Source organism: Choloepus didactylus, chromosome 8 (assembly GCF_015220235.1).
Source record: "Choloepus didactylus isolate mChoDid1 chromosome 8, mChoDid1.pri, whole genome shotgun sequence".
NCBI classification, from domain to species: domain Eukaryota; kingdom Metazoa; phylum Chordata; class Mammalia; order Pilosa; family Megalonychidae; genus Choloepus; species Choloepus didactylus.
Window position 1 is genome coordinate 38,703,232 of NC_051314.1, and position 13,723 is coordinate 38,716,954.

At 34.7% G+C, this 13,723-nt stretch overlaps 1 protein-coding gene across 2 annotated transcripts in view; it reads left to right on the plus strand.

Moving 5' to 3' along the window:
- Window positions 1–4,881: 4,881 nt before the first annotated feature.
- The window catches only part of DCN (decorin), a 32,871-nt gene continuing 24,029 nt past the window's right edge, over window positions 4,882–13,723 (plus strand). The window contains exons 1-2 of one of the 2 annotated variants that reach the window (XM_037847622.1): window positions 4,882–5,103; window positions 8,991–9,237. In XM_037847622.1, coding sequence (XP_037703550.1) covers window positions 9,024–9,237 — 214 coding nt within the window. In that variant the 5' untranslated portion in view covers window positions 4,882–5,103; window positions 8,991–9,023. Of the gene's footprint in view, window positions 5,104–8,106; window positions 8,257–8,990; window positions 9,238–13,723 lie in introns of those variants that run through there. The other variant, XM_037847623.1, reaches the window with a different exon arrangement.

Consider the following 13,723-nt stretch of genomic DNA (forward strand, 5'->3'; position numbering starts at 1 on the left):
AGAGATTAATTGACCCTGACATTTTGCCATAGCTCTGCTTTGCCAAAAATATTCAACTCATCAATATAACCATTATACATCATGTTTAAAATAATTGAATTTCTGTGCTGGAAAAAACTTGAAAGCCCTCTCTAGTAATTCAGCTTTTACGTGATCATGCGTCTGCCCTTTCTAAATATCCCCAGGAACAGATTTAGGGTGCTTTTAAATGCCAGTGACAAAAAACCCTAGCACAAATAGGCTTAAACTAGAAGTCAGCAAACTACTACCTTTGGATCAAATTTGACCTGTTTTTATGAATAAAGTTTTACTGGAACACCACTATACCCATTGTCCTTGTTTGCTAATGCTGCAGAATGCAAAACACCAGGGATGGATTGGCTTTTATAAAAAGGGGGTTTATTTGACTACACAGTTACTTTCTAAAGGCCATAAAGTGTCCAAGGTAACACATCAGTAATCGGGTACCTTCGCTGGAGGATGCCCAATGGTGTCCGGAAAACCTCTGTTAGCTGGGAAGGCATGCGGTTGGCATCTGCTCCAAAGTTCTGGTTTCAAAAGGGCTCTTTCCCAGGACATTCCTCTCTAGCAAGCTTGCTCCTCTTCAAAACATCACTCACAGCTGCACTCAGTTTTCTCTCCTTGATCCAGCTCATTTATATGGCTCCACTGATCAAGGCCCACCCCGAATGGGTGGGGCCATGCCTCCATAGAAATATCGCATCAGTTATCATCTACAATTGGGTGGGGCGCATCTCCATGCAAACAACCTAATTCAAACGTTGCAACTTAATCCCCACTATTCTGTCTGCCCCACAAGATTTCATCAAAGAATATGGCTTTTTCTGGGGGACATAATACATTCAAACCGGCACACCCATTTATTTACTTTATTATCTATGACTGCTTCTGTGGTATAGTGGCAGTTGCTATAGAGACCTTATGGCCTGCAGAGCCTAAAATATTTACTATTCAGCCCTTTCAAAACAAAAAAAAAAAAACAAAAAAAAAAAAAACCTGCTGAATCCTAAACTATTGGGAAATATTTCATCTCATGTAACATGATGCCCAGAGGCGTTGATTCGGCAACTCAAAAATACTGTCTTATCTCTCCTCTGCTCCCAGTGGATCAACTTTTCCCACCGGCCTGTGTCTCCTCATTATCACAATGTGGCTGCAGAAGTTCCAGGCATTGAGTCAAAATATAAAAATATCCAGGGAAGAAAAGGGTCCAAGTCTTCATAATATTCAACTTAATGAAATGCCAACAATTGACTTCCCTTCATGACATCAATGGCCAGGATTGATGGCCCATTCCTAAACTAATCAATGATCCTTTCCTAAACTAACTGGCAAAGAGGAATGGGGTAATAATTAAATGGGCTAATTATATGAAGTGGAATATATGTTGGGAAGTCAATCATATTGACCAATAGAGCTATTCGTATTCCTCTCTCCATCTAACAATTCAGTCCCTTAAAGTACAATATGTCATCATATTAACTGAGGTCTTAAAGACTAAAATTCAAAACAGTGCATTTTTATGTGAGACTTGCAATAGACTAAGAATTGAACCGCACCCTCCAAGGAATGGTTAGATAATAACAACAGTAGCAACAATGGAAATTGTGTCATGCAGGATTTTTGAGATAAATGTGTAGGGCATAGTTGTGGAATAGGGGGCCAGCAGAAGGACACTGAACACAATGGTGCTGGATCAGGAGACTAGAGGCATGTGGGGAAGAAAGAAAGTGGCCAAGATAAAAATTTACAACTACCAAATTCTGTTTCAAGCCACCCTGCACTCATGGCTGTCTGCAATTCCACCCTACCCTTCTTTTGTGGCTAGGGGAGAAATCCGTCTGTTGGCAAAGTATAGAGCAAGACAACCGTTCATTCCAGCCTCTGACTTGACTTTGAAGAGTCAGTCTAAGAATAAACCAGTCACATTGGGTTAGTGAAGATATTCACTTGCTTCCAGACCTCTTAGAAAATAAAAGGGTGTCAGGAGGAGACTTCTCTAAGCTCTGGAATTCTTCACATCCTTAATACGCAGGTATAGTTTAAATCACTTGTATTTGTGAGGTGATGAGAAAGAAAGACTAGCCTTGAAATGAACTTTGACAAGATGCAGAGTATAGTTACCCTGTTAGCCAGTGGATTGTCAGTAGAAACCCGGATTAAGTGGTTTTAACAGCAGATGTGGTTATGTGCTCTGAATTTGAGTAATTCAAGTATCTATACAACAGCCAAGGCTTCAGTGAACCCTACCCAAACATTCCAAGCCAGGAGGAACTTAAGCAATCTCTACACAGGCATTAAATCCAGCCTCAAAATTGTTCTGCTTCAAGTTAGATTGCAAAGACCAGGATTCTGGTGATAGTGCTACAACCTCTTTGCAGCTGAGCTGCATATTTCTTTATAGTGACTTTGTTTCTTCAACCTAAAAATGGGTATGACAATATATGTAACTTAACATCTGATTAAACATAAAGATTTTAAGTGAGATTATGTATGAGAAAATGCTTGGGATTTTGGAAGTAAGGTGGTTATTAAAATTAAAAAAAATGGAAATCTTTACATTTCTATTTTTTCAAAAATATAAATAAATTGCATAAAGTATATTACTTGGTCACTGCTTTTAAAATAGCCTCAAAAGGCATGTTACCCCCGAATTTTTGTAATTAATATCTTTATCATAGAGTTTGATATTTCTTAAAATGGATTATAAAGTGCAAAAGATCACTGGATTATGTGAGAGAAAAATGGATATTAGTTTCTGCTTTGCTTCTTAGAGCTCTGTGAATTTGGGAAAGACAATGGGCTTCAATTTTCTTATCTTAAAATGGAAATAGTAAATAATATTTCCCTTGTCCAACTCAAAAGATTGCTGTGGAAAACATCAGAATATAGTAAAAGTCTAACATTCAAAGAGAACTTAACTAATAAGACTATGCTCTGAATTAAATGCTTCCTATAGTTTTTTCCATTTCATCTTCACACCGATACTATGAAGTAGGTACTGCTTTTCACCCATTTTCCAGATATGGAAACTGAGAATCAGAAATGTTAAATTGCCAGAGTTCATAAGGGCTACTATGGGAGAAAAATCAGGATGTGAACCTTAATCAAAATGGTTATGATTTATAAATGTAAAATGGTCTATGTATCAAGGTAACGTCATCTTCTCTACTTTTTCCTGCTTCTCCTCTTACTTCTCTCCCTTCTCCTCCTAGCCTCCTTCAACTTTCTTTTTTAATCCCCCTCTGCCTTCCTTCTTTTTTCAGGTAACATTTATTGCCATTATTTGCAACATATATTTCAATAGGTTTAAGTTAAAATAAGGAGCTAAACCAGGCTGGGCAAAACTGTCACCCAAGGTAAGATCCATAACTGATGCTTTGATTTTTTTCATCTAATCATCCATCAAAAGTTTCTTGAGCATTTACTATCTATCATGAACTATGCTGGGTGCAGAGACTCTACAAATACGAGCACAGTAGGCTATCTCACTTGGAGTAGAGCACATATATGAATTACTATAATACAAGGTAGAAGGGATTCTGTGTCATAAAAAAGAGATAAAAGCCATGCAATAGGTGTGCAGAGGAGGAAACTAATTAATTCCCGGTGAGATGATCAGGGACTTTGCACCAGTATCCAGCAAAATAATATTTGCCCTTTTATAAACCATTAGAATAACTGGATACGTGGTTATTAAATGTTAGGGAGAGGGAGAGTGGGGTAAGATATTAAAATTGGGGAGACTGGAATTGGGAAAAAAGCACATTACACTGTTGTAACACACCTCCCCCTCCATTAAATACCCACTCAAGAATTTAATTCCTTCAATTTTATCAAAGCAATAGAATATTTGCTGTAGAATATAGAGTTAGAGTGTGAGAGGAGGGGAAGGAGAGAGGTTGGGGGATATAAAGGGGAGTTATTCTCTCATTTTTCACAGATGATTTCAAGTTTCCAGCTGGGAACAGCCTAGGGGCTAGAGCATAAAGATACAAGTCAAAACATAGGGACTTACACAGAGAGAGCTAACATCTAGCAAGGGAATTACAAAAACTCAGAAAAGCTTTCCAGAGGCTAAATAAATACATTTCCTTGTATTTGCATTTTCTCCACCCCCCACCCCCCACCCCCATTTACTGAAATTTGGAAAGAGTCTTAGAATCCACTGCCTTTTCGAAACTCCAGATTAAATAAAAGTAAAGTCTATGAAAATCACATTTTTCAAATACAGGCTAAATTAAATTGTGACCAACATCTACTATTTGCATGTTTTATTGAAACAAAAATAAAAGCTGGCAGGCAACAGGAAAGATTTTAAACTATGAGTAATGAAAGTAATAAGTGACATACTTTTCATATAAAGTTATGGCTTTCTTCCAGGATGCCTTAGAAATACATTCAAAATACACAGGAAAACTCCATAGCATAGTGCTTGAATTTGCATAAAAATTCCAAGGCAAGTAAGAACCCAAGTATTTTCACAGAAGGCTACATATTTATTTTCACAGACCTCATTTAAAATAACTACGAGGTTAATTTCATTCCTTTTGCTGAACTTACACATCCTGAAAGCACGAAAAATTGTCCTTTGGAGAGTATGATAAATGTTCCTTATAAACAAGGCAAGTAAGGGTGGATAGCGGCGTAGGGATGGGGGTGGGGAAACAGACCCTCTAGTTAAAATATTTTTGGGCAAAGGAAACGACAAAAGACAAATTTCAAGTCAAGTTGCTCGGCTTTACTACATAAACAGTTTAGAATTGTAAACAGATGCAAAAGGATTATAAAGTAAATGGGGAGAGAAAAAGACCGATAAAGTTTCTGGCTACAATACAAGAGACATATCATTACCATATGATCTAATGTGGGTGTCAGCGGGATTGTGTTCATTGAGGGAAACCTTTATTTTTTAACTGTGCGATGGAGTAGAAGCAGGAGGTTTTCAACCTAGTGACAGTCACAGAGCAGCTCCTACCCCCTCCTCCTTTCTACACCTGCAAACTCTTTTGCTTGGGATGAATATTTAGTGTAATTACATCTCAGCTTTGAGGGCTCCTGTGGCAAATCCCGGATTCAAAGGTATGGCTTTCAGTAATTGTCCTGAACTATTCTACAAACCAATAAAACTTCGGTCAAGTTAAGAGGAAAAGGAATTATTTGGTGAGAAGAACGGAAGAAATGATAGTACTAAACTTTTAATAATCTTTACGTAGCATTTTAAAAAAGATATTGCTTCTAAACGGAAGTTAAATATTTAGTAAAATGGTTGAATGCATTTTTTTAGTTCTTTCTCTTATATTCTTGCAAAGTATGTATTAAAAAGCTGTAACCAACACCATGACTATCTATGTTGACTTGTTTTATATTTGTACTAATGAAATGTTTAGTCTTTAGGAAACGTTAACAGAAAAGTATTCTCGACTAGCATACCATTTGTATTTGGATTGTGTATTTAATGACTTCTTCTCTCCTGAACTTTTGTATACTTTGAGAACTTTCCACACTGCAGAGAAGTGAACTCTGGTGATTAGCCATAGAGGTCTAATGTATATTTCTGCAACCCTAGAAAAGAAAAAGAAATCATTGCAAGAAAAGTGAAAATAAACATTGGAAATATTTGTGCTGACTATTGGAGACCTGCAATACTCTCAAACTTAGCAGCATGAATTCTTAAATGTACAGAAAAATATCCCTTGTGGTATTTTTGATGCAAATGGAATTTTATTATAAAATGCATTCATTATAAAATGAGGATGTGGGTTATTTTTCTTTCTAATTTCAAGATAAGGTAACATGATGACCACCAGTTAAGAGGACTCTCAGTGATGAAATACCTGTGGCTTTTTCTTCTTGCTGTTTTGGCCAGAAAAAGAGCCAAATGCCTCTTTTAGCAGCTCCGACTTATGGAAAATGGTGCTCTTTTTAAAAAATATACCTTAATTATTTTTATTCTATTGACATTTTTTATTCACCCTGTGCTGGTGGGTTTAAATTTTGCTCTCTATTTATAGCTTTATTTATCACCTGAGGGTTGAATTTCAACTTTGAAATTCACCCCAAAGGCATAAATGACATCATACAAGCATTGATCTCGGCGACATAGTTAATTTAATGGGCTGAAAGAGTTTTTGGAGCCAGAAATTATTATTTTAAATAAAACATTGGTAAATCATGGCAGTGGCTTTAGTAGAGTAGCAGAATTATATTAGCAATTAGCATTTAGGAAAAAGTCTGTATTCTGAGAATTTTTTAAAACAGTTTCAATGAAATTTAAAAAGTGAATCATCTCAAAAATAGACATCTTGGTTTTTACATGAACAACTGCTGTTCGTTGTTTATTTTTTTGATTTATTAAGGAAAGAAGGAAATGACTAAGTCATTAATTGTTTTAAGATGCTGATCTGCAAGTATCGTGTCACTAATTTCCAAGAAGTTATTCCATGGAGTAATTTGTATGAAGTTTCTGGACATACCATTCTATCCCCAGGACTTTCAGGGTTAAAATACACACACACACACACACACACACACACACACACACACACACACACACTAACAAATGAAAGTGATATAAGTAATTGAATCTCTAAACTGCTTTCTGCAATCAGTTTTATCAAAACACATTATGTAAAGAACTTGCAGGATTTTAACAAAAGTAAACAAATGTAAATTACAATATTTCTCTGAATTAATGTTCAACATTTCCTTTTATGAGTTGTTAGTCAAACAACCAGGCATTTTCTGCTCTGGAGAAAAGACCAAAAAGCAGCATCTGAATTAACTCCTTTTGCTATTTATTAAATCTGCAATTACTTTGTTTTGTTTTTCTTCCAAAATTGTAAGAGATTAAATATGCAAGGCTAGCAAACTTGTGGTAAACCATAAACACTGCATTTTAATGTGAAACAGACAGAAAAACCACTCCCTTGGATCCAATCCAATGCTGCCAAAACAATAGGGTCTCCTTTAAAAGGACAATAAAGTAACTGAGTGGCAATAGGCTCCTAGAAAAAAACTTGATATTGAATTTAAAGTGGCAGAGTGAATAATAATCTTTATGGTATTTTATAAATGAAAAGACATAAGTCTGAGTTGTATATATGCTACCTTATACATACCATATTAATAAATATAAACTAAGAACAAAAACGTAAAAAAATTTAAAATCAATTGCTTCCTCTGTACTGGAACTAGGCAAAAATTTCCAAAGATGCATTAAGGTTAGGACATCCATATATTTATTTATTTTTTCTATGTGTTACTAACAGCCAATACCTCAAAAAATTATTTAATTCTAGTTGTATATGTGCAACTTTAACATGAATTCTTGTAAGTACACAGATCCAAAATAAAGATAAGGAGCCTAAAGGCAAGTCATGTCTGCAGTATATTTTGGGAATACTTAGAACAGTTTCAATGAGATTTAAAAATATATCAGCTCAAAAATAGACTGCAGGCTCTTTACATGATCAACTGCTTGTTGTCATTCAAATTTATTTTAAAAATTAACTATTCGCTTTAGCCAACTAAACCAACTCAGCAATATTTATATAAGCAATATATATATATATGCTGTTGAAAAAATAAATATTGTATGGATTCGGCAAATCTGTACTTCAGATCTTCAGATGTTTTGTCCTTTTTTTTCCCCCCAATAGTCCTATTGGTAAAACCAGATAATATGTTATAAGAACTATAAAACTATAAAAATCAGTTGGGTTCACCCCATATGGGTTAATTGGTTTATTAAAAAGATCTTTTGCTCTGTTTGGGAAATTAACTATTCCATTTTAAAAATGAATCTTGCTTATACCAAATTGAAGTTTTCAATTAGATAACTTTATTGTACCAGAAATTAGTGAAAAAACAAAAAAGCATTATTTTATGTTCTAAAAAAAACTGATTGATTGGTGGCTTAGAACAACTTGGATAATTGCTATTGCTAATAAATTGATGGTCAACTGAGTCATTTGCGTGCAAATATTTTGCAAGGCCTTGGTACAGGGCAAAGAATAATAAGACACGCCCTGAAGGAGTACATCCTCTACTTAGGGGGACAGACCAAGCATTCAAAACAAATTACAATATAATGTGATAAGTTCTTTAAAAGTGGTAAGATCAAGTGCTTTGGGAGCACACAAGAGGGAGAAAGCAGCATTCCTGTGTGGATGAGCCAGGAAGGACAGAAGGGAAGCCCATTATCACCTTTACTCTCTACAACACTCTTACAAGGTAGGTATCTTAAATGACAATTAGTTTTGAGTGTCATGGTTGAGGCAGGGATTGGGGGTGAAGAGAAGATGGGGAGAAATATGGCTAGAAACAAAAATTGACCCAAAGTGTGAATGGACTTACAGGTAGTACAAGGAACTGTGTAACTTATTGGCGAGCCATGGGAAAGCAACAAATGGTTTTCAGTAGAAGATGAATTTATTTTTTAGAACATGATTGAGGCAAGAGAGTGGAAGATCCAGTTGGAAGCTCTTGTAGTGGTTTAGGGAGTAATGCGAAGATTTTGGACCAAAGTAATTACAATGGAATGGAGAGATGAGATTGGCTTCCAAAGATATTTCTGAAGGAGAAATTGGAAACCACTCATGTGTACAGACAAAACTTCACTTGGCTGTGGCATGGCTTATTTTGAGTGAGCACTGAAAAGTCCAACATGGTTTACTATCATGGCAATTTTGCAAATGGTGCAAAAAGTATTTCATTTTAATCAGAGCCAGCATGCAAACAAGCAGATTTAAATGATATTCAATTTTCTCATCAGAAGAAAACACCTGTGAAAATAAGTCTATAATGTACCATATTGCCTTTCAAATACATTTTAATCTGTTTCCTAATAATAAATGGAAACTTTTTTACACTTTCCTCTATGCTCATTCTTCTGTGAGACATTATGCAAGAAATAGCACATGAGCTCAGCAACAGCATTCTTCCTAAACCTTTCCTTTGTTTTCTAGGTTCCCTGGTTGTGAAGATAGATAAGGCAAATCATGAAGGCAACTATCATCTTTCTCCTGCTTGCACAAGTTTCCTGGGCAGGACCATTTCAGCAGAGAGGCTTATTTGACTTTATGCTAGAAGATGAAGCTTCTGGGATAGGCCCAGATGTGCAACTTCCTGATGTCCATGAATTAGAGCCCCTGGGACCAGTGTGCCCCTTCCGCTGTCAATGCCATATTCGAGTTGTCCAGTGCTCTGACTTGGGTGAGTGGGTTGCAGGTTCTGTTTACCTACCTTGTTTATGTTATTCATGAGAATGAATTCTCTGAGAGGTTCTCATTTTCACTTTTAATCTCTGCAATTCCAAATGCAAGTGACAGTGCCACCTAATGAGGAGTAAAGGAAGCAGAATTGGGTAGAAAAAGAAGGAGCTTTGAGGTTAGGAGTCTTTGTTTTCTTCTTTCTTTTTTAAGTCAGAGCACCATCACTTTGCAATCTTGGACAAATCACTTATTTTTCTGGGCTTCATGGTCCCCCATATGAAAAATAAACTTTTGAACAAAAGAAGATCTTATGTTCTATGATTCCAGAGAGGTGGTTTAATTCTATGATTTGTTTTCGGGAGCATTAGATACTCAGAAAACCTGGACAGTCTTTCTATTCTTGACTTAGCCCTGATAACAGAGTTTGAACATTTCTAAATTGTAACGTATGCAGTTATCAGGAGAAAAGCAAGTAACGTTTTACAACAACAATTTATCTCTCAGGCACCAAAATAATCTCTTAATCCCTGGCTCTTAGTTTTATCTTTACCTTTGGCACTTTGTAATTCATCTGTTTATATTTTTTAGAAAGTTTCAAAGTAAATTTTTACAATTAAGTTAGGATCTAAATATTCAATATAATCATGGAGTATATATCTTTAGCCTTGCACTTGAAATACTGTTTGATTTATCATCTTTTAGGAAACATTTGGCTTGGTAAATCTAAGAGCAATACACCCAAAAGATAAATATCCCCTTTTGGATAGGCCAAAGGGGAGTGGAGATAGGCCAAAGGGGAATGAATTTGGTTTATCTGACAGCTGAATCACATACTTTTTTTTCATTTTTCTTTTTCTATTTTGGTAAATTTTCTTACTGGAGACAATAACAATTAAAAAAAACAACCTCAGAGGATGATTTTGCTGCCATGTATTCCCTTATGGAAGCAATTCCATAAGATAGCAGGGCACGCCTGCCAGAAGCCCCATGTTGCCTTAGAACATACTTTCTAGCAGTATTTTGCAGAGAAAATTGTGATAATTGCTACCAACTTCTACAGTTGGAATAAACTACGGACATGAACCTAGGACCACATAAAGCATGTTATATAGTAACAACTGAAAACCAGATATTTAAGATAGCTTCTTCAATGCTGACATATGTTGTGTAGACACTTAAAACCTCAACAAAAAGTATATTAGGAAGGCTTTCAAAGGTGGCAGGATTATTTTAATGGATGTATTCATTCATTCAACAAATATATTGATTGCCCACAATGGGACAGACTCTGAGGTCCTGAGGGGTGAGGAAGATAAATATAATTATTTAAATATAAATATAAATATAAATATAAGATAATTATAATATTACTCTTATATTAAGAGTAGTAAGGTTATTGTCTTTTGAATTGTATAGTCTCTATGAGGGAAATTAGGTTACCATCAGATTCTCCAGAAACCTTTGTTAAGTATTGGGCAGAAAAATAATGGGGTCAAAAAAATCTGAAGCATTTGACAGGTATACTATTTGTGTACTTTCTCTGAAGTTACTAAAATGGCCAAGTTCTAAAGAAATGTGATGCGAGTTACGTCTCACTTTGCCTCTGAGAACAAGATTTAAAGGGTTCATCAATAATATCGTGGCATATAATCATCAGTCAGGGTTAATATTTTCAGGGCGGAAGAGTTGGCCAGTCATTCAGTGAAGTTTTATTTTCTCCGTAAATATAGTTTGACTTTGTACGATAAATAGTTCATAAAGTTTGACTCTGATGAAAGCATTATGGGAAACTTTTACAAATCTCTCTCAGGAAAAAGGCACAAGCTTATTGCTCAAAACTAAACAGAAAAATGTCACCTTAGGAGACATCAAATGCATTGACCCGGGACTCCATTGTATGGTTTTGTTGTTGTTGTTTTGTTTTTGGATGACAAGGTTTTCTATAGCTATATGTTTTCTAAGAGCCCAAAGTATTGTTACTTTGTTACACATAGGTTCACTGACTTTTATATAGTAAGAAAGTAGCCAAGTTTGTAATAATTATTTCTTTTTAAGAACCATATTTAACTAGCAGAACTGAGTTCCAATGAGCAATGGGCTCCTCCTGTTTACTGTTAGTTTTAATTAATTCTAAGGTACATATCTAAATGTCAACAATTTTAATCAGATAATTCTAAAGCAGAAAATACATTTCTTAAAGAAAGAGCAATCCACTTGTCTTTAACAACAACAAAAACTCCACTCACATTTTCCATTCATTACCTAACTCTTGTTCACCTTCCCATCTTGGCAAGCTGTTCTGAGCCTTGAAATCTTTATCTGCAGAAAAGCCACAGTCAGTCTCTGAGGTCATATCATATATGTGAAATACTTGGCTCATAATATAGCTCAATACATTTTTTTCTTTATAATGATTATATGGAGTAAAGGATAAAGAAAGGTAGGAAAAAAGCAGGGAAGGAGAAATGGAGTACCTAATGTACAGTAAAAGCAATGCAGTTTATTTTATTCTTGGTTTTATGTTCTTTAGTGAGTGTGATTCTTGAATTGTTATAATAAAGAAAAATGCAGTGCACTTTGGAAAGAGAAATGTTAATGCTTGTTTGTATCAAAGGCTAATGTTTTCTTAAGGATTATCCTTGCCAGAGCTTTTAATGAGAGGAGAGGAACTACAGTGTTGAAAGGACAATAGTCCTTGGACATCTTATTATCCAACTAGATAAGAAAATTAATATAAGAATTATATAATATTTATATTATTTAATATAATAAATATATATTTATTATTCTATATATTTATAATATTTAAATTAAAATGATTATTTTTGCCACTGAGAAGTATTTCTGACAAAGTTAAAAAAAAACAGCAAATCTTAAATGTCCGTTCAAAACTAAGAAGTAGTTACTCCACAAGAAAATTTGAGGCCTTCTAAAGACACACTTATTGTTCTAGTCCCCAGTTCTAACTTAATCAGTGTAGTATTATAATGCATTTTTCTGGGGTGTAGGGGATTGAGAAAGTAAATATATGTCCTCGCCTGTCCAAGTAATGAACTCTCCATAGATAGTAACTCAGTTGTTTTGCTGAACTCGGTGCAATTTAGATTGCAATTTTATAAGCTGATTATTCTCATTTGAAGCAGAATTTTATAAGACCAATATCTTCTTTCTTTATCTTCTTAAAACATAAAACAATTTATTTTTAACCATAGCATTGATAAGAAGTAACAATATTAAAGTAAATGCAGAATTAGCAGATTTAGAATTCTATGCATTAGCTAAAATAAACTCAGAGTGCAGCTCATTCTTGTCAAATCCTTAAAAAATGTCCTAATATTAATATTGAGATTGGATGCTCTCTTGCATGTGCTTAGGATCCAAAGAAAGACAGTTTTGTTTCCTTGTGTATCCTTTGGTTGAGTGATTCATGTTTGGATCAAATGCAGATTTCAGCTGCTTATGGTACCCACACAGCTTTGCACTGATAGGTCAAATAAGCCTCAGCATCATTTTCAAGTTTCTTAAAAACAAATTTCAAAAGACTTAAAATACCTTTTCAAATTATATAATAGTGATTGAACTTGGGTTATGCAGTTAAACACCTTTGAACTCAAATCCTGCTTTACCTCTTACTAGCTGTACTTTGAAATTCCCGTTTGATAAATGGGAATATATCTTATTTCATAGGGTAGAAATAGAAAACATGAAAAAATGCTTATCACAGTAGCTGTTTATTTATTTTACCATTTCAGACAAAGTGAGCTAACAATGTGAGGCTATTTCAGATATTTTCTTTTATCTTTCTTTCAAATTTGAGATTCTCTGATTAGTGTGTAGGCTGTCAAGCTGGATACAAAATAGCACCTCTTCCCCCCTCTCTCAAAGAGGGCCACATCTCTCCAATTTTAAAAATAGTCACAAGTCAGAAAATTACACACAATTATCAAGCAATTTGGTGTTCTCCATAACAATATTCCTTTGAACACAATTGGTTTAGTTGAGTTGAGAATAATGAAACATATAGCTATTTTATAATAATAGAATATTTTGATTCACAAATAGCATACTTAGACCTCTGTTGAAGGCTACAGAAGATGGGAAAATTTTATTTTGCCATGTGTAAGCATTATAAATAACTAACGTTTCCTAACATTTGCTTCATAATACAAAGGATATTCTAATTTTAAAAACTCATCCATTACCAAAACTTTTCCATTATCTTAAACAGAAACTCTGTACCAATTAAGAGTTAATTATCCATTCCTTATCCCAATCCTGGACTCTGGTAACCTGTTTTCTAGTTTCTGACTAAAAATTTGGCATATTCTAATTATTTCATATAAGTGAGATCATGTAATATTTATCCTTTTGTATCTGACTTATTTCACTCAACATGATGTCTTCAGAGTTCATTCATGTTGAAGCATGTATCAGAACTTCATTCCTTTTTTGAGGCTGAATAATATTCCATTGCATGTAAATACCAC